Genomic DNA, 27,644 nt, shown 5'->3' with positions numbered 1-27,644 from the left:
AAATCACAAAAAGCACTACAAACACTAGCAACTTTGAAGAATCCAGGTGCTAAATTACAGCTGCTCCATGAATTAACTTTTCTTGTCAAATATAAAGCTAAAATTCAATTAAAAAATTTCTCACAGGTGTGTGACTTCAATGTTACAAGCACTAAAATCTAATTTGGGTTTATTAATACTACTAGGGGTGTTGCTGAAATGATTTCTGCACAAAAATAAACTAAAATTTAAAAATGTACTTCATTTAAAAACAGCACACTAAACAGTGAGATAAAGCTACTTGTTCAACACCCTCTCATCATACACAAAAACAGAATCAAAACGGCTTAAAGACTTTAAGACGTGACACCATAAAACTCCTAGAAGAGAACACAGGCAAAACATTCTCTGACACAAATCATACCAGAATTTTCATAGGTCAACCTCCCAAGGCAATAGAAATAAACAAACAGAACCTAATCAAACTTACAAGCTTTTGTACAGCAAATAAATAAATAAACAAAACAAAAAGATGACCTATAGAATGGGAGAAAATATTTGCAAATAATGCAACTGACATGGGCTTAATTTCTGAAATATACCAACAGTTCATACAACTGAACAAGAAAATAGCCCAAAATAAAAATGGGCAGAAGATCTAAAAAGACATTTCTCCAAAGAAATACAGATGGCCAATAAGCACATGAAAAGATGCTCAACATCATTAATTATCAGAGAAATGCAAATCAAAACTATTACAGTGAGGTACTACCTCAACCTGGTCAGAATAGCCATTATTAAAGAGTTTACAAACAACAAATGTTGGGGAGGGTATGGAGAAAAGGGAACCCTGCTACCTGGCTGGTGGTAATGTAAGTTGATGTAGTCATAGTCACTCTAGAAAACAGTAGAGAGGTTCCTCAGAAAACTAAAAATAGAATTACCATATGATCTAGCAATCATACTCCTGGGCATATATCCAGACAAACTATAATTCAAAAAAATACATACACCCCTATGTTCACAGTAGCACTATTCACAACAGCCAAGACATGGAAACAACCTCTAAATGTCCAGAGACAAATGAATGAATAAAGAAGATGTGCTACACACATACAATGAAATATTATTCAGCCATAAAAGAACAAAATAATGCCATTTGCAGCAGTACACGTCAACAGATGCAAGTGTAAGTCAGAAAGAGAAAGACAGATACCATATAATATAACTTATATGTGGAATCTATTTCTTTTTTTAGGGCCAAGCCATGTGGCATGGGGATCTTAGTTTCCCAACCAGGGCTTGAACCAGTGACCCCTGCATTGGAGTACAAAGTCTTAACCACTGAACCACCCGGCAAGTCCCTGTGGAATCTAAAATATGACACAAATAAACCTATCTATGAAAGATGAACAGAATCACGGACATTGAGAACAGACTGGTGGTTGCTAAGGGGGAGGAGTCAGGGGGAGGGATAAAGTTGGAGGTTGGGGTTAACACACGTAAGTTTTAATATATAGACGGATAAACAACAAGGTCCTACAGTAGAGCACAGGGAACTATATTCAATATTCTGTGATAAACCATAATGGAAAAGAGCATGAAAAAGAATGTATTAATAAATATGTGTATAACTGAGTCACTTTGCGGTATAGCAGTAATTAACACAACATTGCAAATTAAACTATACTTCAAGAAAACAAAACAAAAAGCTACTTGTTCAGCAAGTTAATAAACAGAATCCACACTCTCACAAAGAACACCTGGTTTTCAAAACTTTTAGTCCAAGTCTTTAGTAGCTCAAACCCATAAACGAATCCAAACAATGAAGCAGGCTACTTCTATACCTTTCTTTTGTCTTCCCAAGGGAACATTTCATGCAAAGATAGGCACAATAGAGAACAGAAATGGTATGGACCTAACAGAAGCAGAAGATATTAAGAAGAGGTGGCAACAATACACAGAAGAACTATAAAAAAAGATCTTCATGACCCAGATAATCACAATGGTGTGATCACACCTAGAGCCAGATATCCTGGGATGAGAAGTCAAGTGGGCCTTAGAAAGCATCACTATGAACAAAGCTAGTAGAAGTGATGAATTCCAGTTGAGCTATTTCAAATGCTAAAAGATGATGCTGTGAAAGTGTTGCACTCAATATGCCAGCAAATTTGGAAAACTCAACAGTGGCCAAAGGACTGGAAAATATTAGTTTTCATTCCAATTCCAAAGAAAGGCAATGCCAAAAAATGCTCAAACTACTGCACAACTGCACTCATCTCACCAGCTAGCAAAGTAATGCTCAAAATTCTCCAAGCCAGACTTCAACAGTACGTGAATTTCCAAATGTTCAAGCTGGATTTAGAAAAAGCAGAGGAACCTGAGATCAAATTGCCAACATCCACTGGATCATGGAAAAAGCGAGAGAGTTCCAGAAAAACATCTACCTCTGTTTTATTGACTATGCCAAAGCCTTTGACTGTGTGGATCACAAGAAACTGTGGAAAATTATTAAAGAGATGGGAATACCAGACCATCTGATCTGCCTCCTGAGAAATCTGGATGCAGGTCAAGAAGCAACAGTTAGAACTGGACATGGAACAACAGACTGGTTCCAAATCGGGAAAGGAGTACATGAAGGCTGTATATTGTCACCCTGCTTATTTAACTTAAATGCAGAGACCATCATGAGAAATGCTGGACTGGATGAAGCATAAGCTGGAATCAAGATTGCCAGGATAAATATCAATAACCTCAGATATGCAGATGACACCACCCTTATGGCAGAAAGCGAAGAACTACTAAAGAGCCTCTTGATGAAAGTGAAAGAGGAGAGTAAAAATGTTGGCTTAAAACTCAACATTCAGAAAACTAAGATCATGGCATCTGGTCCCATCACCTGATGGCAAACAGATGGGGAAACAGTGGAAACAGTGGCTGACTTTATTTTTGGGGGCTCCAAAAATCACTGCAGATGGTGACTGCAGCCATGAAATTAAAAGACGTTTGCTCCTTGGAAGAAAAGTTATGACCAACCTAGACAGCACATTAAAAAGCAGAAATGTTACTTTACCAACAAAGGTCAGTCTAGTCAAAGCTACGGTTCTTTCAGTAGTCGTGTACAGATGTAAGAGCTGGACTATAAAGGAAGCTGAGCGCCGAAGAATTGATGCTTTTGAACTAACTGTGGTGTTGGAGAAGACTCTTGAGAGTCCCATGGACAGCCAGAAGGATCCAGCCAGTCCATCCTAAAGGAAATCAGTCCTGAATATTCACTGGAAGGACTGATGTTGAAGCTTAAACTCCAATACTTCGGCCACCTGATGTGAAGAACTGACTCACTAGAAAAGATCCTGATGCTGGGAAAGATTGAAGGCAGGAAGATAAGGGGACCACAGAGGATGAGATGGTTGGATGGCATCACCGACTTGATGGACTGGAGTTTGAGTAAGCTCCGGGAGTTGGTGATGGACAGGGAAGCCTAGCATGCTGCAGTCCATGGGGTCGCAAAAAGTCAGACAAGACTGAGACACTGAACTGAACTTTGTCTTCCCACCCTACCACAAAATCGTTTCATTAGCCTTTATCTCTTGTTAACCTATCAATTTAAAACTGTCAGTTTTCTCACTCAAGTTCCCAGAAGACAAACCTTTGACAAGCTATCTGTATTTCCTCTTGTAGAAAACTTTAAAAACCAATCTGGGAAGATGGACTTTCATAACAACAGCATGAGACACTCCATTGACCTACTGGGGAAATTATTAAATTTCCAGTAAAACTGGGGAAATTATTAAAACAGATATTAAGCCCTCTGGAAATGGCTCCAAGGGCAAACAGCAAGTAAAGAAACTTCTATTCAAGAAAACCTATAGAAATGTGGTAAGAAAGGTGACAGTCTATGGTGCTGACGTCAAGACTGCGCCCACCAACAGGCTCAGCAAGAGAGATTTCACTCTGGACTGCTGAAGCCAAGAACACAGGCTGCCTTGCCATCACCACCGCCCCAACTCCAGTTCCCTGTCAGAGGGAAGAATAGGTCATCAGTGTTTCTCATCTGGCCCTCGACTACCTATGATGAGGTTAAGTTCAGGGCAAGAATGCTCAAGAAATTGGGAGCTCCTTTCATTGACCCTGTCCCCACTTGAGAAACGCAGACTCTATCTTGGGCGTAGCACACTAAGGATTCTGCCATCTTGATTGTCCTTGCCCTGGTTTATGACACAGTGGTTCTCTGCCAAGAGAGGCAACCCAAGAGGACCTCAAGTTTCTGCCACCCCCCCATCCCACTTCCATCTAACATCCAACAGCTAGAGTCATGGAACATTCCAGGACATTGCTGAAAACAAAAGACACGTCAGAGGCTTAACACTCCACTAAAATAATCCAGGCAAATCACTAAAACAATCACTAAACAAACAAACACTAAACCCTGGGAGACGGGGACCAGTATCCAGTTACTACAATATATTATCTAAAATATTTGGTTTCCAACAAAAAATATGAGGCATATAAAGCAACAGGAAAGCATGATCTGTAAAGCAGAAAGAAAGCAGGCAACACAAACTACAAACTGCCAGTTAAAATGACCAAGTGCTGGACTTAACAGAGGAAGACTTTAAAATAGCTCTTAAACATATGTTTTTACAAAAAATGTTTAAAGCATGATTAAAGAAGTAAAAGGAGGTATTATGACAATGTCACATGAAATCTTTAATATCAATGGATACATTGATATATATTTAGATATATATATATTTTTAAAAAGTGTGAATTCTGGACTTGAAAAGTACAATATAATTTAAAGTGCAGAGAAATTCTGAAGTTCAACAAAAGGGCTCTGAACAGTAGCTATGAACTTGTAGAAGAAAAAAAAGTAGTGAACTCGAAGACAGAGCAATAGAGGTTGCCAAGCCAAAGAATGGGGGGGGGGGGGGGCGGGGATGAAAAAACAAACTGAGCCTTAGAGAAATGATACCATTAAGTACACCAACATAAACATAACGGGAGTGCCAGTGGGAGGGGAGGGGAGAGAGAGAGAAGAGCAGAAAAAAATATTCAAATAGAGGTAGCTAGTAAGCCCCAAAGCCACAAATTACATGATTTCATTCATATGAAAATCCAGAATAAAGACATCTACAGAGACAGAAAGTAATTAGTGGTTGCTTAGGGTTCAGGGTGGTAGATGGGTAAGGAGGATGATGGTTGAGGGTATGGGGTTTTGTTTTTGAGGTGATAAAAAATGGTCTAAAATGACGGTAGTGACAGTGGTACATATCTGTGAATATACTAAAAACCACCGAATTATAGATTTAAATAGCTGAATTTGGAGTATGAATTATATCTCAATAAAGCTACCTTAAAAAAATCTAACCCAGTTACCCAGAGATAGTTGCTCTTGTCATTGTTTTGATATGTAAATATTTGGTTAGAATTATCTGATTAAAGAAACAAAACCATAAATAACACTTTTCATTAAAATAACTTATAGGGGACACACAGTTTTTCGAGGCAGAAGCCCAGTGTGTCCTCCTTTGCCTGACAAAGTAATAAATCTATCCTTTCCTAACTAAAATAAAGTAACTTACAGGTTGTTTTAAGGCTTATGAAAAAGGGTTACTGAATGGCTACCATACCAGGTACTGACTGTATACAGCACTTACCTGCTCACTTAACTCCCCAAACCAGGAATAGCACACTGTACGTAAGGAAACAGTCCTAGACGTCTCACAAACACTATACACTGGAGCCAAAACTGGAACCTGTATTAGTTTCCTAGCACTGCCACAACAGAATACCATAGACTGGGTGGCATAAAAAACAGAAGCTTGTTTTCTCACAGTGGAAGTCAAAGATCAAGATGCCAGGGGGGCTGGTTTCTGGTAAAACCTCTCTCCTGGCTTATAGACAGCCACCTTCTTGCTGTACCCTCTCACGGCCTTTTCTCTCTGCACACACACTGCTGGCATCTCTTCCTGTTCTTGTAAAGAGCCAGTCCTACTAGGATGAGAACTCCATCCTTATGAACTCTTTAATGTTAATTACCTCCTTAAAGGCCCTATTATCTCAAATAGTTACATTGAAGGTTAGGGCTTTAACATTTTGGGGACACAATTTGTCCATAAAAGAACTCAAACATAACTCCAGAGCCTGGTCTACAGTTCCTGAGGCTGACTTGATGACCACCCTGATTTCTGCTGGAACACATGCTCTAGACCTGGTCTGCAGTTATCTGACAAGGATGGGCATGGTTTCAAATGTACTACTGTGCTTGATTCTCACTCAGCAACAACAGGGTGAGGCACAGCTGCAGATCATTTCCCCAATTCACACAACTGGTTCACAGAGAACATGCTGGAGACTGCATCCTTTATTAAAAAGTTACATGTAATACATGCCAACAAAATGAGGGTCTAAAGCAAGAAAGAAGAAAGTAATCCAGGAAACAGGGGATCCAAGTCAAGAAGGCAATGATGTCCTAAACCCAGATGACAGGACTGCGGCAAACCAAGGGAAAAGTCCAGTTTGGGGAAGGTGATGAAAACTCTAAGAAGGGGATCTCCAGAATATAGGGAATGGAAGAAGAAATAAGGAAGAGGTTCATTTTTCAATTAAATCTTGAAGATTTGGTTAAGGCAATTTGGTAAGAGGATAAAAAAGAATTCAAACTTGACTCTAGGAACATACTGATTTGAATGGCTCAAAGATTTTGAAATTATAATATAGAAAAGGAAGCATAAACTGGCATATTTGGCAGTTCTGCAATAAAAAAAAAAAGTGTACAGACCTAACAATAAGGTATATATATCAATCAAGGAAGATTTCAGTTCGAATAAAACATAGTTGTTACTATATATAAACAAGGATGCAGCTCAGTGAATGAACTGAAAATAGTGACATAACTGGATTGGGGAAAGATAGAAATGAATATGCTGCTGCTGCTGCTGCTAAGTCGATTCAGTCATGTCCGCCTCTGTGCGAGCCCATAGACGGCAGCCCACCAGGCTTACCTGTCCCTGGGATTCTCCAGGCAAGAACACTGGAGTGGGTTGCCATTTCCTCCTCCAATGCATGCATGCATGATAAGTCGCTTCAGTTGTGTCTGACTCTGTGTGACCCTATGGAGAGCAGCCCACCAGGCTCCTCTGTCCACAGGATTCTCCAAGCAAGAATACTGGAGTGGGTTGCCATTTCCTTCTCGGAAAGGAAGGTGAGAAGGTATCATTTAGCTAAATCTTCATGTATCTTAGAAGGAAGTCAATCAATAGAAAATATTTAAAGATGTTGAAGCAAGACAACTGATTGTATGACTTGGTTGAACAATATAGGTAATGTCATTAATTAGTACAGCTAACCTTTACTGAGTACTTACTACATAAGTCATTTATTAATTCTCGCAATTTTGTAAGATAGATACTATAATTAATCCCCATTTTGTAGATGAAGAAACTGAGACACAGAGAGGTTAAAAAACTTGCTCAAGGTTACACAGTCAGTAAGTGGTAAAGCCAAGAAGAGAATCTAAGCAGTCTGGCTTCAAAATCTATGCTATTTATCACTGCCTCTTAAATTAAAAGTTGCCAAAAATAGAAATAGTACATATAAATGGTTGCTTCTGAAGACTGTGATTTACAGGAGGAAAGTAGAGGGTTTAGGGAAGTAATCACTGATTTTAATTATCAGTCCTTCTATTATGTTTGATTTTAAAATTATGTACATTATTTAAAATTATGTGCATTAACGCAAATGAAAAGACATGCGCGCATGCATGGTAAGTCGCTTCAGTCATGTCCAACTCTTTGCAACGCTATGGACTGTAACCCACCAGGCTCCTCTGTCCATGGAATTATCCAGGCAAGAATACTGGAGTGGGTTGCCAGGCCCTTCTCCGGGGGATTTTCCCGACCCAAGGATCAAACCCGTGTCTTTAAGTCTCCTACGCTGGCAGGCACGTTCTCCAAATGAAAAGACAGACAATACCAAATGTTGAAAAGGATGTGAAACTGCTAGTGTGCTATTATAACTACTGTAAAACTGTGTGGCTGTATCTACTACACCAGAATAGATGCTTAACCTATGAGTTGGCAATCCTAGATATCCAATAGAAATGTGCACAAATGTTAACCAAAAACATGTATAAGAATACTTATAACAGCAATATCCAACTATCCATCAACAGTAGAAGGGATAAATCGAGGTACATGTGAAGACACCACAGCAAATATAATGAACAAACTATATACACAATAACGTGGAAACAATCTCGCAAACGTGCTGTTGAGTCAAAGAACCCAGAAAAACAATGAGTGTAAAGACTATGGCTCAATTTATACAAGTTAAAAAATAGGCCCGCCCCCGCCCCCACAGAAAGCAATGGTGGTAGATGGCAGGACAGTAGTTACCGCTAAGCAGAGTAGGGAGGGCAGCATATGAGGGACTTCCTGATTGCTGGTAATATTCTATTCCTTGTTCTGAATGCTGTTTTGTTCATTTTGTAAAAATTCACTGAACTGAACTTTTACAGTTAGTGTGCTTTTTAAGCAGTGAGTTATACTGCAGTAAAAGTTTAAAAGAAAAACCATGTTTAATTTAAAAATATGTTACTCTGATAACATTTTAAAAATACATATTTAAAATTTTACACTTACAAGAAACGCCAAGCCTTCTTCTCATATGTGGATCCGAGAGAATCTTTTTTAACATCTAAAATATGTTTTTGCTCTAAGATGTTTCAAGACTGTTCTATAAGCACCCTGAATGCCAGCTGGTGACATCTCCATCACATGGCAGCAGTAAAACTGTTTGCAAACACTGTGATCTTTAGAGAAAAGGCTTTACTACAAACCCAATATAAAAATATTCTCAGGCCTAAATCTACTTTGGACTTCACCATGGGTTCTTGTATCCTTGCCATAATAATAAATCAGCTAGAGTTTTCAACTCAATAAAAGGGAAAACTTTCTACCAATTAAGAGATAATAATAATAATAAAAAAGGCACAACTGTCTCGAGGCATTGCTTGCCTTCTATTTCTCAAAATATTCATGTAGAGGTTGGATGAGGCCTTGTCAAAGAGGGAAGGTGTTGTGTTAACATGATTTAGTCATACAAACACAGATTATGGTCCCAGTTCCTAGATATTTGTTTCAAAATAATCAAAGGGGGGGAGCATGGGAAAATACAGAAGATCAAAAGTGCCTACAAGTTAATGACTATCTGGCTACAGATAATGGGGTTTATCAAACTATTCTCTTTAACTTTTGAGTAAGCTTGAAATTTCCCATAATGGAGAATTAGAAGTTTGTTCTGTAAACTAAAACAACTTGGATTCTTTCTTTCCTTTCTCTTCTGTACTTTCCTTAGCAACATCATTTGCTCTCACTGCATCTATGAATTCCATATATTTATGCTTAAAAGTAAATGGAACACCTTTCCTTCAAACTTGCTCCTCCTCTCCTGTTTTCTCTTCTTGGCATGATTGATTTCATGAACTCTTAAAAATCTGAAGGTAACTTGTACCTCCTCCTCACAACCAACCAGTCCCACCTCTGTTCCCCCAATTTCCTGCTGCTAATATTCTAATATTCTGTGTTCCCCACTAGCTTGGTTCAGGTTATCAATGATTAGTCAGAATTTTGTGACTTCTAAAATTATGTTTCCTCTTCTTAAAAAAGACCATTTTCTGAACCAAAAACAAGAGCCTCTGTCTTTTATTTTCTCTAAATAAAAAGCTACTTCCCAGGACTATTAATTAGAGAGTTCACACATGTGAAGCACCTCGTAGAGTTCTCAGCAGGTGACAGGTACACAAATGCTAGTTTTCTCCCTTCTCTGCGCTTGAGTCTCATCAAACTGGCTTCCTTAATGTCCCTAAAGATAGTACACAGTGTCCTGATTCTGTTCCTTTGCTATTTCTTCTACCCACACTAAACTTCCATCCCATCTCCCTAGGTCTAAAGCCACACCATCCCTCAACAATCAGCTTAAATGTCATCTTATCCCTTCAACAAAGGTTTACTGTGTTCAAGGATGGAGAGACCAATCACAGTCAGGCACTCAGAGACGAGTCTTATCTCAGGCTCAGGAACATAACCAGCACTACATCCTGCCTAATGAAGAGTAGAACAAGCAGATAGGAGCAGGCAACTGGGAGTTCTGTGTGGTTTTTGCCTTTTAGTCTGACAGTCTTGACTCTCTCACATTAGGAACTTTTAGCAAACATAAATGTGCTCCCAAATCTCCTAGACCAAATATATAAACTAGATAAATCAGTGGTGATCATTTCAAAATGTGTCTCCATTCATTGTTCTTTGGAGGTACCTCAGTAGTCATTTAAAGAAAGAGTTCTCCTGGTGTATTTAAATATCATCACAAACCTCTATTAGTCATAACTTGTATGGTGCCCATTATTATGCAAAGTACAGTACACATGCAAAACCGTATGTAACGAGAAAGAAAACAAAGTACAAGTAGTTCGAAACACTATTTTCTATATTGGTAAACTATGGACCTAAATTTCAAATCTTCTATTTTATGTAGACAACTCAACTAATATTACACTAAAAAGACAATTCATACACCAAGCTCCTCCACTCAGCAAGGTTAGCACAGCCATATTATTTCTCCTGAGAGATTTGTCTGCCTGCTAATCACTCTGATCGTGTAACTAGCCCCGGATGGTAAGTTCCTAATTTACACTATTTAAGTTCTCCTTCAAAGTCACCTCCTCTCTAACCAGCAGCCCCCTCCCCACCCCCACCATCTGGTCACAGCTTCTCACTAATCACATTACATGTCTGTCTCTCTGTGGTTCTCCCACACCTCCCACTCCTCCCAGCTAAACCGGGAGTTGCCTGAAGAGAGGAAACATCTATGGCAGGTAGTACAGAAGAGTGGTTAAGAGCAGACTCTGGAGCCAGACAGCTGGGCTTGGGATCCTGTTCTGCCACTTTGCAGCAACGTGACCCTGAGTCAACGCTTGCCTTTAAACCTCAGTTTCCTCATATCAGAAGGAGGACAATAACAATGATCTCACAGTGCTCTTATAAAGATTACAAGAAATAATGTAAAGCACTTAGCATCCTTCACTTCTCAGTTCCTTTTTTACATGATAGTTTAAAGCAGTGGTAAGGACACAGATTTTAGTTAAGTCTTAGTTTTGAATTTCAGGTCCAACACTTATTAGCTTTGAGACCTGGGCAAGCTATTTCAACTTTGAGAGCCTCAGTCTCTCCATCTGTAAACATATATAATAATTAGAACCTGTCTTACAAGGTTACTCTAAGGATTAGATGAGAAAGTTCACATAAAGCATTTGGCATAGGGAGATGCTCTAGAAACATTTCCTGTCAAACTTTCTATTTATTTATTTGAAGGATGGTCTCCTAGAGACATGTCAGACAGCAAACTTCTTCCCTTCCACAAGGAACCATCTCAGGTCTTAGTATTCACCATGGATGATGTTCAAGATTGTAGCTATTTGTCTTTCTTGGACTTCAGATTTCACATGACCATGATTTCAGTCACTCTACTAGCTGGTCTCTTAAAAACTGTGTCCTTTGTGTGGATATAAATTTGCAAGTGCAAAGAAACAAGTTAATAATAGCCAGTATGCTTCCCTACCTTAGGTATCACCTTTATATTTCTGTGTCATTAAGCTTTTTAAACAAAGACTTATATTAAACTGAATATATTAAGACACTGCATGGGTTTCTTAAGGAAACCCACACAGAATTGTTCTATTTATGGAATTCCTTGGGGCACATTAGGTGGATAAAGTTCATACTTGGGAAAATGATTTTAATTTCTGTACTCCTGGGGAGAAAAAAGTACTTCTAAGTGGTAATGAAACTAATAAAAACAAGGATAACAAATAATGTTACAAAAAAACTTTCCCTCCTGCTCATTCATCCATACACCCTCTACCTAATATGCAAGGTTCACTTTTATCCAAACTCCTAATTCTGCATACACTAATCAAGGTCTAAGATGTTACAAAATTTTCTGAAGTGGTTTTATATATAGGCTGACAAGAGTGATAACAGAGGCTGCCAAGTCCCTCACTAAAGAACTCAATAGCTGGTGACTCAAAGGTGAGTCAGTGTTAACTGATATCCTATGCATGAGGGAGATAAAGTATCAAACGAGATGAGTTGCTCAGGAAACCAAAGCAATTCTCTTGACCACATCTAATAGATCTATCTTTTTATGTTTATCACAACCTACAACGTGAAGGTCTCTTACCATGGCCTATGACCAATTACATTGAAACTCTAAGCTTTCATGAAGCTTAAAATAAAGGTAAGCAACTGACCCCTAAAATAGCCTTTCATTTAGATAAACTATATTCATGGGCTTTACTACAGACTAAGATTGCCATGATTTATCTCCTAATACTTCATGAATTTCAAAATACCTGAACTAAATCTGTGCTACCTACTATTCCAGAATGAGTAAACAAAAGCTGTCATATTTCACTACAAACATTTACTTAAATTTTTCCCATGTTAAGAGTCTGCAATTCTGCTACTGCTAAGTCACTTCAGTCGTGTCTGATTCTGTGCTACCCCATCCCTGGGATTCTCCAGGCAAGAACACTGGAGTGGGTTGCCATTTCCTTCTCCAATGCATAAAGGTGAAAAGTGAAAGTGAAGTCGCTCAGTTGTGTCCGACTTTTCCCGACCCCATGGACTGCAGCCTACCAGGCTCCTCCATCCATGGGATTTTCCAGGCAAGAGTACTGGAGTGGGGTGCCATTGCCTTCTCCGGTCTGCAATTCTAGTCCTGATTAAAATCCAAAGTTAAATATTGAGAACTAATAACCTTCCCAAACTTTAAAATAGGCCAGACATCATCTTCCTGAATTTTACAGAATATTGTACTTAATAATGGTGAGAACAAAACAAAATTTTGTGTGTTATAAAAATAATTATCATATGATGAAATGAGCTACAGAAGAATGGCTCTTAACTTCAGCTACACCAAGTTTCACAGAACTAAAAGCTTTGAATAATTTACTTGCTTGACCAAATAACTAAGTAGAGAGATTGTGCAGTCAGCAACCACATCCATCCTTAGTAATGAGTATGAGTACAATCTCACAAGCATGAAAGGCTATTGTGTGAGGAGGACATTAGTTAGCACACACCACCAGATGCTCTGTTTAGCAGACACTGATGCCTGCGTGAAACAGCTGTACTAAGAACACAGTCATTTTCAAAACAGAGATTCTTATAGCCAGCTGCTAAACAGAAATACTTTCTCCCCATATTGCTCCTGAAGATTTTACAGCAAAAAAAAAAAAAACTAAAAACAACAGTCACTTATAATGCAGATAATCTAGGAGGATATGGAGTTGATCCTAGCAGAAGTACCATTTCTAAACACACACCTATTCAGCAACAGGCACACACCTCACCAAATGAAGCAAGTGCACGTTAACAGGTACTTAATGCAAAAGAATGCGTGCATGCTCAGTTGCTTCAGTTGTGTCCAACTCTGTGACCAGGCTCGGCTGTCGTGGGATTCTCCCTGCAAGAATACTGGGAGTGGGTTGCCATGCCCTACTCCAGGGCATCTTCCCCATCCCGGGATCACACCTGTCTCCCCAGCGTCTCCTGCACTACAGGCAGATAAAACATCTTTACTGTTGTGCTTGCTAATCAGCATGTTTGTTGTAAGTACATATCAAGAAAAACTAATTATGCTGGGGAGGGGGAAATTGTGCAGCTTTTTAATCAAAGTTATGCAAATCAAGGCATAGATATTTCAGTAATTCACGTAGCATATTATCAGCTCCATTCCCCCTACAATATATAAAGAATTCATGGGCACAAAATAAAGACCCAATGTGCTGATTACAGAAGAAATACATGTTCTGAAGCATTCAGCTGGTTTTCAGAAAACTGCTAATTATGTGAAAATAAGTTTTATTGTATCTGTCCAAGGGAAGGATGATAATCTAGTTTATCAATACTGATCTTTCCAAACAATGTGAAATCAAAAACCAGGGCTTCTAGAGTGTTAGAGAAGGTTGCAAATGCATTCATGTTTTGTCTTTGTTTGTGTGTAAGAATCAGAGGAAGAGAGATGGTGTCCATAAGGTGCCTGACAGACCTTGAAGTCAGCACTGTCAACTTTTGGAAACCTCAATCAGCATCATTGGAGTGCATGTATGTGTGTTGGGAGAGAAGGCATTCCTCCTCAGTACTGATTTTATAATCAGAATTGGATTACACATTATCAGTCTGTGTTTATAACAACCTTCAACCATTAAAAAAAAAAAGTTAATATATTCTATACATTCCATTTAAAGAAAGTCAACGAATAGGTATTCTTCAGACTAAATTAAAATCCCAGCACTTCAGTTACAAGGCTGAGTTCACTTTGTGAGAATTTAAGTGTGTCCTTAGGATTTGGGCAGTTTCTATATCACACACAGAAACACACACACAATGTGTCAGTAAAAAGTCTGTGCAAAAAAACCCAATAATTTCACACATAATACACTAATGTACTTTTTTTTTTTTTAATGGTATTTTATTTTATTTTTTATTTTTATTTTTTTATAGGATAACTAAAAGGTGATATGGAAGCAAGGACCTGAAAAGTGACAGGGTGAGCTCTTTGGCTATCTATGGGAAAAATATTCCTGGAGAACAACTAGCCAAGGCCTCAGGATGGCTGTAAGATTGGAGTGTGAGAACACCCAGGAGGCTAGAACAAACTAAGTGAGAGGAAGAGGTATGGAATAAAAGGTCAGAGCCAGAGAAAATAAGTTATAGAAAATAAAGTATGACCAGGAATGGAATAAATCAGTGAATTAGACCTATACATGCTGCCTGGAGGGATGTTCGTGTTACACCTACAAACCAATTTTCAGGGTCACATTTATATTACACTCCCCATTTTTTTTATTGAGGAGAAAAGGATGGGGACACAGAGAGGGAGCGAAAGAGGAAGAGACAGGCACCTCCTCAGTATATAAGAGGCTTGTATATTTGTGTTTGAGCATAAGAGTTTGGTGTACACCTCAAAGGCTTGTATTGATGTACCTGTGATTGAGCACAGAGCTGGGTGTACACCACAAACTTAACAATGGGTATATCGAGGAATGAAATTAAAAGGGAGAGGAGTATATTTTCAACTCCTTAATGCTCCTAAATACTACTTGACCACTGGCAAAAAAAATGGGGGGGAAAAAAAAAAACAAAAAATACATACTCCTTCAAAAAAAACAAATCACAAGAAAAAAAACTAGTATCTACTCAAAGATATATAGATAGAGGAATGTCTGTGATACCATTATTTATATTAGTGAAAAACTGGGGAAAAAATCAACAAGGAATTGGTTAACTTGTGGTACTTACAATCAGGGTAATTCCAAGCACCTTTAAAAAGAAAATAAAGCAGGTACACTTAAAAACCTAAGATACAGTGAGTAAAACATACCAAAAAAGCAAGATGCTAACAGTGGGATACCAACTGTTTTTATAAATTAGTAACAAATTACAGGGGCTTCCCAGGTGGCATTAGGCGTAAAGAATCCACTTGTCAATGCAGGAGACACTGGCTGGATTCCCTGGGTAGGGAAGATCCCCTGGAGGAGGAAATGGCAACCTGTTCTAGTGTTCTTGCTGGGAGGATCCCCTGGACAGAGGGAAGCTCCAATATTCTGGCCACCTGATGTGAAGAGCCAACTCACTGGAAAAGACCCTGCTGCTGGGAAAGATTAAAGGCAGGAGAAGAGGGTGGCAGAGGATCAGATGGTTAGATAGCATCACCAACTCAATGGACAGGAATTTAAGCAAACTCTGGGAGATAGTAAAGGACAGGGAAGCCTGCTGTGCTGCAATCCACAGGGTCACAAAGAGGTCACATGACTTAGTGACTGAACAACAACAAATTAGAATACATTTAGAAAAAAATATGGAAGAATAGTCCCTGAATTTAACAGTTTTCTTTAAGAAGACATATTACAGGAGATTTTCCACTGTGATTTTCTCTAACAGATTTTCTCTGTATTTTTTTTAAAATGAGCTTATCACTCATTTGAAAAGAGAAATTTTTTTTATAGTATCACCTAACAAATTTCTGACATATCTCTAGCAAAATGTGACGAATGTAGGATAATCAATAAATGAGTACATTCAATTAGTTACTAAAGGAAAGATATATTTATTCAGTAGGTATCATATATGACATTTATTATCTCCAATTAGATAGATATTATTTCATTTCCATTTTACAAATATGGAAACTGAGAATAAGAGAAGATAAAAGCCTTTTGTCTAAGGTCCTTTTGAGCAGCAGAGTGCTGAATTAAGGTATATGGTAATCCAAAGCTCTATTTAGTGGAATAGATAATTGAAGTACTTCTCTGTAGCCTCAAACAAAAGAGTGAAATAATTCCACAGTACTGGCAGCCTCTCTGTAACACCTGCAGTTCTACTCATTTGAAGGTAAATAATTAACACTTACATCTCATTTTTCCCTAATACAAATACAGTAAGTATGTGGTTTTATCGGAGTCCTAACAATTTGGCACGGAGAAGGCAATGGCACCCCACTCCAGTACCCTTGTCTGGAAAATCCCATGGACGGAGGAGCCTGGTGGGCTGCAGTCCATGGGGTCGCGAAGAATCAGACACGACTGAGCAACTTCACTTTCACTTTTCACTTTCATGCATTGGAGAAGGAAATGGCAACCCATTCCAGTGTTCTTGCCTGAAGAATTCCAGGGACGGCGGAGCCTAGTGGGCTGCCGTCTATGGGGTCGCACAGAGTCGGACACGACTGAAGTGACTTAGCAGCAGCAGCAGCAATTTGGCAAGAGAGATTTCGAAACTACTCTGTAAAACTTCTGCTAATGACCAGGTAGGCGCTTTACAACTTTCCAATGAAGTGTGATGTGCTCTGATGTCATGACAAAAGTATTGGTAGGTCCTATGACTCTAGAAAGAAACAAAGGGATTTAACAGCATTTGTTTCCTGATGACAATGTTCGGAGGGTATGGAGGATGAGAAGGGGAGAAATGCTGGGTCAGTGAGCCGTAGAAGCCATACAAGAAGGCCAGCAAAAGTATGAAGTGCTTAGTATTTTTTTTCAGAAGATTAGTTTTAGTTATATTTATGGGAACAAAATTGTATTCCTTTGTGTTTACTATGCAACCTGGGTTAAGAACCCCAGACAGATTTCCAGGGGACTAAAAATTCCATGAAATTAAACTGTTTATGCATTTTTCTGCAAAGTACCACAGTTATTGAAGAAGGAATTCATAGGGCCTGGACTCCATCTCAGGCCTGTCCGTGCTGGCCATGCTCGGCTGCCTCTCCAGCGGACTCTGAACTCTCTGCTTAGTGCCTGTGGGGACGACAATGGAAAGATAAGACCCCCTCCAGACAGGGGAATCTTGAAGATCACATCCAGGCTACTCACTGCATAAGAGGAAGCATACCGTAATCACCCCTGTCTCCGGACAGGTCATAAACTTTTTTTCGTATTTATCAGGATGTAATCACAGGCTTATCGATTATTAACTGGTTGGAATGTAACTGCGGGCTTATTGACTATTGACTGTTTAGACACGTACACATGGGGTAGGTGGTGGGTTTAGACACGTACGCATGGGGTATAAAAGATTTTCACAAATGCTGGACGGGGTCCTTGGCTAAGAGGAGACTGCCTTGGGCCCGCCGGTGTAATAAACTGCACTCCACTATCTGCATTGTCCTTCTGAGTGAGTCTGTTTCCCGGAAAGCGTGGCTATAACATTATCATTAGCTTTCCAAAAAGATAGGACTCTCAAAAAAAGGTTTAAAAGTACCTTTCAATGTATTGTATATGCACACATGTTCCTTTTTTGTATACACTGAAGTACAGTTTTTTTGTGTGTTTTTTACTTTAGGGCTTTCTGTTTCAGGGTTTAGACCAGGGATTAGCAAACCTTTTTTTACAGTGGATGAGAAAGGAAATATTTTAGAATCCAATATGGTCTGTTGCACATTCTTCTTCTTTTTGTTTGAACAACTTTAAAATATAAAGTTATAAAATGTAAAAGTCATTCTTAATTTGTAAGCCTAGCACCAGTTTGTTTGCAAACTCCTGGTAGAGTAACCATTGATTTATCTCCGTAGAAATAACACACATGACTTTAGGAGTCCAGGACTTTTTAAAAAGACTCTGAGAGGGTCACTAATCCCTTGGAAGTCTCAAGTTTCCACCGTCTCTGTAAAAATGAGATACCGACTTCTCCTACACAGCTCCTGTAACTATGAAAAAAGATAGCAAGTATTTGGAAGTACACACAGAGTGCTTTGCATATGGTTAGCAAACTGATTTTATTACCTGTGTCTCTATCTCATATGATAGACTAGTAATATTTATAAGTCAATATTAAGTGTCTGATTAGGCATGCTCCTTCAATGCAATCTACTTTATAGTGATCTGCTTTGGCTATTTCCAGTAACACAGTAGGGCTTTCTCAGAAGCCAACACATCTCTACACTACTGATTAGACTCAAACAGCTTCCTCATTATTACTCTTCTCTTTTCAATATGTAAGCCAAATTTTTAGAGCAAAGATTTAATTTTCAATATACTATTTTCCATCTAAAGTGTTTTAAATGCCTAAATCATAGTAATTCAAAATAGCTGAAGAAAACCCAACTTGCAAGAAGTTAAAACCAGCACTAAACTGGAGCATACTCAAGTATTCCAAGGTCACAAAACATTATACAGCACAAAGTAATCAAGTGTTTGCCTAGCAGACACTGATCGCTCCTCTTCATTTCTCACAAAACTGAAGGTCTTAAATATATACAAATGCCAGTATAATGAGCTTTAACTGTTTTCTGTTTTTCCCAGGAAGACTAACCAGCCTGAAAGCATGAACTATGCTATAACCATTTTTATCATCATACTCTTACAACACTAGCTATGGGGTGTGTGTGTGTGTTTTAGTCACTTAGTATTGTCCAACTCTTTGCGACCCCATGGACTATAGCCCACCAGGCTCCTCTGTCCACAGAACTGTCCAGGCAAGAATACTGGAGTGGGTTGTCATTTCCTTCTCCACTTGGTATGGTAGTCTTCAGTACTTCAGTTATCTTTAGTTACTAAAAATAAGTGATTATTTAAAAAATGACAATTATTTATCTAAGACAATGTCATCTTACAATTCCATTTATATAGAGATACTCATCTGAGCAGAAGTACAAGAAATAACAAATTAAAAATTAGCTAATACATTACATCATTACTCTAGAACAGCTAGAATGATACCCCAATGTCCTTGTCTTCACTATCCCAAAGTACCAAAGGTGAATTTTTTCTACTAATATAAGTAAAATTATACTTAGTAGCTATTTTAAAGTATTTTCCAGCCTAAGCAAAGATATTTTTAAAAATTTGTTTATATACAGAAACAAAAGTATGAAAGTGTAAGTGAATAAACACAGTACCATACATTTAACTTTACAAATGATTTTGTCAGCTTTCAGAGAATTCATTTTGAAAATTTTTAAGAAGACATTGATTACTAGAAACTATCTTTACTTCCAATATTCAATAAAATTTTAAAAAGTTATAATTAACGTAAGAATAAATGTTTTGCTTTCTCATCTCAGACCAAGGAAGAAATAACACAATTACAAGCGGCTCTATATAGTATGAGGCTTTCCAGACCAAGTCTAATTTAGTTCTCTGAAATTAATCATGTATTAGAGAAGATACAGATAATTATGCTAAAAGACCCTATCAAACTAAATATAGACCTATCCTCAATCTCCAGTCACTAAGAATATGTGAAAATTTTCTACAAATATATATCAGAACATTTTTAAGAGTAAAAGAATGAAACAGTTTTGACAAAATAGTCATGCTCAGAAGATATTCCATGAACTTGAAAAGTGAAGTTTTCCAATATTTGTTCCATACTAATTTATTAAATTCAAACAGTGTCAATAAGTAGATGCCCCCTTATTTGTAACTCAGAGAAGTAAACACTTATACCTAGTTAACTGATGACCCACACTTTGCACTAAAGCAAAAGTCCAGCAAACTCAAGGGAAAAGCAGCCACTGTCTACTTACTATCACTACACTGCAGAGAAATGAAAAACATTTCAAGGGATTTTTAAAAGATTTCCAATAGAATGATGTTTTTAGCATTCAATATTATAATGATAATATCTTTTATAAAATAAAGTTGTTCAGTGAAAGGCTTTTCAAAGACATAATGTTTAAAAAGGGATAAAAATGATCACCCTCTACTACCCAGCTACTAACACTCTTCCCACTTGCAGTGAAGAGCAAGAGTAATGTTCATTTAGTAAGCAATTTCAAATGTATATAATGCCAGGCAGGCAAGTGTCATCAGTAAATGTAGCAAGTGGGTGGGGACTCACTCTATGTAAGAGCTTCCTGCACCTAGACTCCATCTCTCCCATCTTATTACTGCTAGGACGAATGCAGGCCTAGTGCTTTAAGGTCTTCCAGATTTTCCTAAGAGAAGCCAGAAATCCAAATCATGCAATATTATCCATTTTTAAATGCTGGCAATGAGGAAACAAAAAAACTACAGTGCAAGCCAAATTAAAAGCACCTACGAACCAGATATGGCCTTTGAATATGCAACCACTGCTGACTACTCAGCAATGATACCCTAGGAAGAGAAGCATCAGTAAGAATCTCAAATACCTGACTCGCAAACCCTAAACTCCTCAGGACTATTACTTAGATTTCATGTTGAAGATGGGTTCTCCATGTAGTCAAGAGCACTGGTAACCCATAATTCTCTGCTAATAGGAAATTAAATAAAAACAAAATTTTTGAGAACAACAAAAAAAATGAGCGAAGAAAAGAACACTGAGGGTAATCTTTTTCTCTTGAAGACTAATTTTTGATTAATAATAATTTTTAAAATGATGGCTTTAATTTACTATTTTAAAGTGTACATTTTAAGAAAAAACTCAAAAAAAATTAACACTGAGATAGTGGCATTGGAATATTAATAAAATTAGAATAATATGTTAAAAAATGTATACTCGTTAAAAAAAATACTACAGCCTTTACCAACTATGTTACCTGGGTAAAATGAAGTGTCTATCAGCTAGGTCCTTAGAAAGCAGCCAACCACTTAAGCTGCCTTCTCATCTCCTGATCAGAACTGGTAGCCCTGATGGGCCACTTTATAACACTTTCACTTTAGCAATATGAAAATGGAAAAACAAATGAAGAGGGGGAAGAAGTGACAACAAGGCCAACTGTTAAAATATTTCTCCTTTATAATAATTTCAAGTGCCAAAAGACCCTAAGATTCAATACAGTTCTCTTTACTGCTTTAGCTCTACTAAGTAGATTAGGCAGCTAAAAAGGATAAACTAGCAAGACCTTCTATTCGGAAACAAAATCTGCTGGATTAAAAATGAAATGCTTAATAGGGTAGCACCCAAAGATTTACCCTTATGATTTAAATTAAAAAAAATTTAAAAGGAATCTTTCTCAAAACTTCTAATTTAAGGGGGGAGAAAAGCTGTACAGTCATATGCTTCTTAAGAGTTCTCAGTTAATTTGAAAGCATACCTCCCACATACATTATTTTGATGGCATACTTTAAAAATCCCTTAAGGACAACACAGTATAGTTTAAGAAAAAAGGGTAGTCTGGCTGTATCTGAGCTGGATTTCACCATCTGACAGTTGTGTGACTTTAGGCAAGTTATTTAACTACTCTGAGCACTGTTCCCCATCTATAAAAAAGGAGAAACCACAGCTACTTTAATTCTCATTATGAGAATTGTGACACATCTTAAATGTATTTTAATTCGTTCTCTTTGCTGAAACTTGAATTTGCTCCACAACATCAGTAGTTTAAAATATTCCTGGCAGAACAGCTACACACAGATAAGAGAACTCAACACTTTCTGAAGCAGCACTCTCCATCCTCATACTTTTATCCTTTTCTTTTACTAAACTAAAATCAGCTTCCTAGTTACTTCAATGTTACCCCATCAATGACATTCTAGCTAAATCTTATTAAGTACAGCTAATTCAATCCTCACTAAACTCCAACCTCCATTAGGGTTGAGACTGTATGGAAACCCTGTACCCAGAATAATGGTTAAGCACAGAGCAGTTGCACAGTAAATATTTACAGACTGAGTGATATATTCTGTGCAGTACTTACTGACTATTCTTTGGAATATAGAGCCCAAGAGTGTAGACTTTTGGAGGTGACCATTTAACTTTTAAGGTTTAAAAGTTGAAATATCATAATACCCAAACACACCCAAGATTTTTAGGTTTTCTAAAAATCCTTTTGGATACAGTAAATAAAAGCAATTTGACTACATTTTAAATGATGATGCTATTCAATTGAACAGACGCTAAAACTTCCTTCAAAGGAAATAAACCTATTAATGGCTCTATAACTGCTAATCACAATTTCCTTCAGATTTAACTGAATTTCAAGTCAACACTGAAAACAACTAACCAACCAACCAACCAACCCAAAATGACATGTAATCCCATTACCGCTGGCTAACCTGCAAATAACCCCCAAATATCAATAATAGCTTAGTCAAGTCTTTGGCATCTTAAAGCCACTTAGAAAATATTAGAACTGAAGTTGTGAAAACATATCAAAATCTGTAACAACTTTCTCTCATGACTTTCTCAGCCACACACTGCTATAAACACCTCACTGCTTAAACACTATAACTCACTGAGAATTTAGTCACATATTCCAGAGCTGAAAGAGTAGGTTTCATAAGTATGTTCTACTTCACGGAACAGGAAATCAGACAGTGAATGACCAGTTCACCATCCTGTGCAAATCTATGGAAAATTTTCCATTATAAATTTCTGCCACTTGACGGTTTTAAGCTGTCACTATGCTGTTAGCCTAAACAAACACAATTACTAAGGCAAACCTGCCACATAATACAAGTCAATACTCCATCCCAAACAAAAGCATTCCTGAATTATCTGGGTCACTGATGTTTTAAACTGTGGTAGCAAGTTAGTGATCTAGAAATATGTAACTTCCACTAAAGGGAACTAGGTGAGGCAAATACCAGACTACATAATTTTATGGTAAAGAAGAAAATCCTAAAGGGTTAAACACTTTAAGTTAAAAATGTATCTGTTTTAGAAGAAATAGCCATATATGACCCTTCAACACCGACAAGCCTTCCCAAAGTGAAGACTCCAGCCCCACAAAATTTCTTTTCCCCTTCCACCTCTACGATATTAAAAATAAATAAAAACCCAAACCCTTGTACATTAATCAAAATAGTACACTACATAAAAATCAAGCCGCCAGATATAGGTAGGCTTTACAAAGTTAAAGTCACTAACCTATCTTAAAATACTACCTGCTGGGCAATTTCAGGTACTGTGGGAGGAGCCTACAGCCAAGTAGAGTTCAAAGGTCAGGGGGCAGCCTGGGGTTGTGCTACAGAATTTACCCCAGACGACATTAACACAAAAGGTACAGAGAACTACAAGATGTATAGGCTCCCAACTCGTTTCCAATTTGCAGTGGAAAAGTATTCCTTTCCAATAGATGCTGCCTCTGCCTTGAAAGTTGCCAAAGCACCAAGGCAAAACTGGCCTGCGGTTGCAAAAATACAACAGCTCTGGGCTCCCAGCACACTCCTCATGCCTGTACTTGGTGTCCACGAACAGTTTCTCAATGTGGCCAAGGCGATGCTGCAAAGCTGCCCTCAATGCAGCAACCACCTAGAGAAATAGTTTCTCAACAGTCCCAGAGCCGTCCGGGGAGGGAGGGACTTCCCTTCCATTTTCAATATGCTGCTTCGACCCGCGCTGACAACACCGTGGATGCCCAAGAGCACACGTAAAGGCTTCCAGCTTCTTATTAATGCCCTTCGGAAGCAAAGAATGTGGGTACTTAATCGAGGGCCCTGGCCAGGGTGGGGAAGAGCCCTGGAAAGCAGGGGCTCTATAAGTCTCTGCCCTTCCCACCCAGCGACGGAGGCAATGCCCTGCCAGGCTCGGGGTCCCAGCAGCCAGGGGGCCCTCGCGCCCGGGCGACCTTCCCCCGCAACCTTCCTCTCACCTGATCTTGTAACTCGGAAGGGTGTGCTTGCGCTTGATGATCTTCTTGAGCTGGTTGACGATGAAGGAGGTGAGCTGGGGCAGGGGCCGCCCTTCGAACTGGGAGCGCACCTCGAAGTCGATCCGCGGGTCCTCCACGAAGGAGAAGAACCAGTGGGTGAAGGGCACGCGGGTGAGGACGAAGCGCAGCCTCCCCACCACCCGCGATAGCTTGACGAACAGGTAGGCGGACTTGCCGAAGACCAAGTCCACGTCGATGGCCAGGTGGAAGCCCCCGTTGTACTCCACCTCCGCCTCGAAGGCCAGCTCCTCGGGGGTGGTGGCGGGGGGCAGCGCCTCCCCCTCGGGGCCATCGGGCTCCCCGGTGGCCGAGGGCGCCACGGGCCGTAGGAGCCGGATGGTCTTGATGAAGGGCACGGTCTCACCCAGGAACACGTCCCGCAGGCTCAGCCCCTCCAGCAGGCGCCCAGCCGTCTTGGTCTGCAGCAGCTCCTCGAACTCCACCTTGATCTTCTTGGTGACCCAGCGGCGGGCAAGTGCGGTGTCCCGCAGCTCCCGGAACAAGAACAGGATGATGGCGTTGAGGAAGTAGCAGGTCTCGCGCGTCGGCGGGGCGGGGGTCTCGGGGGCCGGGGTCGCGCCGCCCTCGGGGGGCCCGCCAGAGGGCTCCTCAGCCCCGCCGCCGCCGCCATAAAGGTACTCTCTCAGGGACAGGCCCGGCACCGGCTTGATGTAGCGGAAGCCGTCGGCCGCGCGGGCGGCCTCGTCCGGCGGCGGCTCGGGCTGTTTGCGGTAGAGCAGCAGGAACTGGGTGAGGAGCGTGAGGAAGGAGCCCAGCACGGCCGACGCCAGGATCATGAGGAGCAGCCCCATCCCGCCGCCGCCGCCGCCGTCGCCGCCTGGGGCGCCCGGGCCCTTGCCCCAGCGCCCACAGCGCCGCTTTCTTCACGCCGCCCTCCCCGCCGACTCCATCTTGAGGACATCGGGCGGCGGGGGTCGGAGCAAGCTGCACGCTGGGCCTCGACCGGCGGCTCCGGACCGCGCGCTGCGGCGCCCGAGCCTGCGGCGGCCCAGCGCCCCCTCAGACACTCCCGGAGGCGGCTGCCGGGGTGGCGGTGGCGGCGGCGGGGGCGGGAGGGGGCGGAACGGCACCTCCCTCCGGCCGCCGCTCAATGGACGAGCGGCGCGTGACGTCAGGAGCGTACTCGCTCCCGGCGGCGTCGCCTGGCAGCCGGCGCCCGAGCATGCGTACGCGGGTCCTTCTTCACCTCTCGGGCGCCCTTCCAGCCCCGCCCCCCACGCCAACATTCTAGTCCCCCGCAGTCCACGTGGCTGTCACTTCGGAAGCCGCTGTCCGGATCTAGGATAACCGGGCCCACCGGCTGGAGGATAAGAGGCCGGGCGGAGAGGGCGTGGCGGCGTGTTCTTGATCCCGGTCATCCCGTTATCTTCTAATGCGCCCATCCCCCTTCATTGGCCTCGGTCCCTGTCTGTTACCTCTGCTGCAGTGTGATTCTTCCACTCGCGCCCCTGAGAATGGGCTGGCGGCTTTCCCTGCAGGGCAGCGCCGCAGAGGATCTGAGCTAGCGGTTCGGAGACTTTCCAAGCCGAGGACAAGATTGCATTGCCTCGGAGACTGCCGTAACCGACCATCAGTCTGACCAACAGACGCTCTGCGTCCGCAGAGGGTGGGCCCTGGGAAGGAGGGACAGACCAAAAAAAGGCGTCAGATGCGAACTAACTTTACTACCTAGATAGATATTTGAGATTTAAACCAGAAGGACAGAAAAGAACCGCTACAAGGAATGAATGAGGAGTGAGATGAACTTGCCAGATGATTGGAAGATGAATAGTCACCGTCAAGCTCTTGCAGTGGGTTAAGCCCCTGAGTGTATTGCCACATTTAGCCCATTTAAGAGACAGTTTTAGTTAGCTACCAGTTTTAGTTAGCCACCATCCGTTTTACAAATGCAAACGCTGGCGCAGAGGGAAAGGAAGTTGCGGGTTACACAATGGAGACTGGTTTGTCTAAAACTAAACCCTAAGTCTTCAGTCACTACTCTGCACTAGGATAACAAGATTGCTAGAGTTGGAAGGGGGCTGATTGGTTCCCTGGGGCACAGGAAGGGGGAGTTGAGGTAGGGGGAAGGGTGGGGGTGAGGAAAGACTTCAGGAAATTTTGCACAAGGTAGCACCTTGAGGAAAGCCATAGAGTTAATGAAGCCAGGTTGCCCAGCAACAATGTTACTCCCCCTGCCGTCTGGTTACATCATAAATGCTTCTGTGCCTCAACCGCAGGGACAACACAAAGATCTGCCCCTACTCTCACTCGGGTCAGATCAGTTCCGTTCAGTCGCTCAGTTGTGTTGGACCCTTTGGGACCCTACTGACTGCAGCAGGCCAGGCCTCCCTGTCCATCACCAACTCCCGGAATTTACTCAAACTCATGTCCATTGAGTCTGTGATGCCATCCAACCATCTCATCTTCTGTGGTCCCCTTCTCCTCCTGCCTTCAATCTTTGCCAGAATCGGGGTCTTTTCAAATGAGTCAAGTTCTTCACATCAGGTGGCCAAAGTATTGGAGTTTCAGCTTCATCATCAGTCCTTCCAATGAATATTCAGGACTGATTTCCTTTAGGATGGACTGGATGGATCTCCTTGCAGTCCAAGGGACTCTCAAGAGTCTTCTCCAACACCACAGTTCAAAAGCACCAATTCTTCGGTGCTCAGCTTTCTTTATAGTCCAACTCTCACATCAATACCTGACTACTGGAAAAACCATAGCTTTGACTAGATGGACTTTGTTAGCAAAGTAATGTCTCTGCTTTGTAATATGCTGCCTAGGTTGGTCATGCTTTTCTTCCAAGGAGCAAGCATCTTTTAATTTCACGACTGCAGTCACCATCTGCAGTGATTTTGGAGCCCCCAAAAATAAAGTCTGTCACTGTTTCCACTGTTTCCCCATCTGTTTGCCATGAAGTGATGGGACCAGATGCCATGATCTTAGTTTTCTGAACTAAGGGTCAGAATACTCCATACCTAAAAGTCTTATAGGTTCTGGATGGCCTTAAGGGGCCAGGGCAGGCCTCCTCTCTAGTTCTGGAAGATCCCCAAGCCAGTGACTGTCCTGAGTCTGGGTGAGTCTAGAACGAAAACAGAATTCTGACCCAGCTGGAGCAGGTATAGAACTTTGGAACCAAGCTGACCTCGTCTTTCTTACTCATGCCCAAGTCAGAGAAGGCAATGGTGACCCACTCTGGTACTCTTGCCTGGAAAATCCCATGGACGGAGGAGCCTGGTAGGCTGCAGTCCACGGGGTTGATAAGAGTCGCACACGGCTGAGCAGCTTCACTTTCACTTTCGAGCATTGGAGAAGGAAATGGCAACCCACTCCAGTGTTCTTGCCTGGAGAATCCCAGGGAAGGAGGAGCTTGGTAGGTTGCCGTCTATGGGGTCACAGAGTCGGACAGGACTGAAGTGACAGTAGCAGCAGCAGCATGCCCAAGTATGAGACCAGAATGGCTCCTTTACTATGAAAATGTAAGCCTGCTGAGAGAACTAGGCTCAAAACCATATTCCACATCTTGT

At 40.8% G+C, this 27,644-nt stretch overlaps 1 protein-coding gene across 2 annotated transcripts in view; it reads right to left on the bottom strand.

Moving 5' to 3' along the window:
• Positions 1-25,737, bottom strand: part of PDZD8 (PDZ domain containing 8) — a 76,656-nt gene extending 50,919 nt beyond the window's left edge. Inside the window, exons 1-2 of one of the 2 annotated variants that reach the window (XM_043475332.1) lie at positions 24,058-25,737; positions 17,634-23,864 (exon numbers count right to left, since the gene is read on the bottom strand). In XM_043475332.1, coding sequence (XP_043331267.1) covers positions 23,702-23,864; positions 24,058-24,929 — 1,035 coding nt within the window. In that variant the 5' untranslated portion in view covers positions 24,930-25,737 and the 3' untranslated portion in view covers positions 17,634-23,701. Of the gene's footprint in view, positions 1-17,633; positions 23,865-24,057 lie in introns of those variants that run through there. The other variant, XM_043475331.1, reaches the window with a different exon arrangement.
• Between the last annotated feature and the right edge of the window lie 1,907 nt (positions 25,738-27,644).

Source organism: Cervus canadensis, chromosome 8, assembly GCF_019320065.1.
Source record: "Cervus canadensis isolate Bull #8, Minnesota chromosome 8, ASM1932006v1, whole genome shotgun sequence".
In the NCBI taxonomy this organism is placed as follows: domain Eukaryota; kingdom Metazoa; phylum Chordata; class Mammalia; order Artiodactyla; family Cervidae; genus Cervus; species Cervus canadensis.
This window is presented reverse-complemented; position numbering and strand designations above follow the sequence as displayed.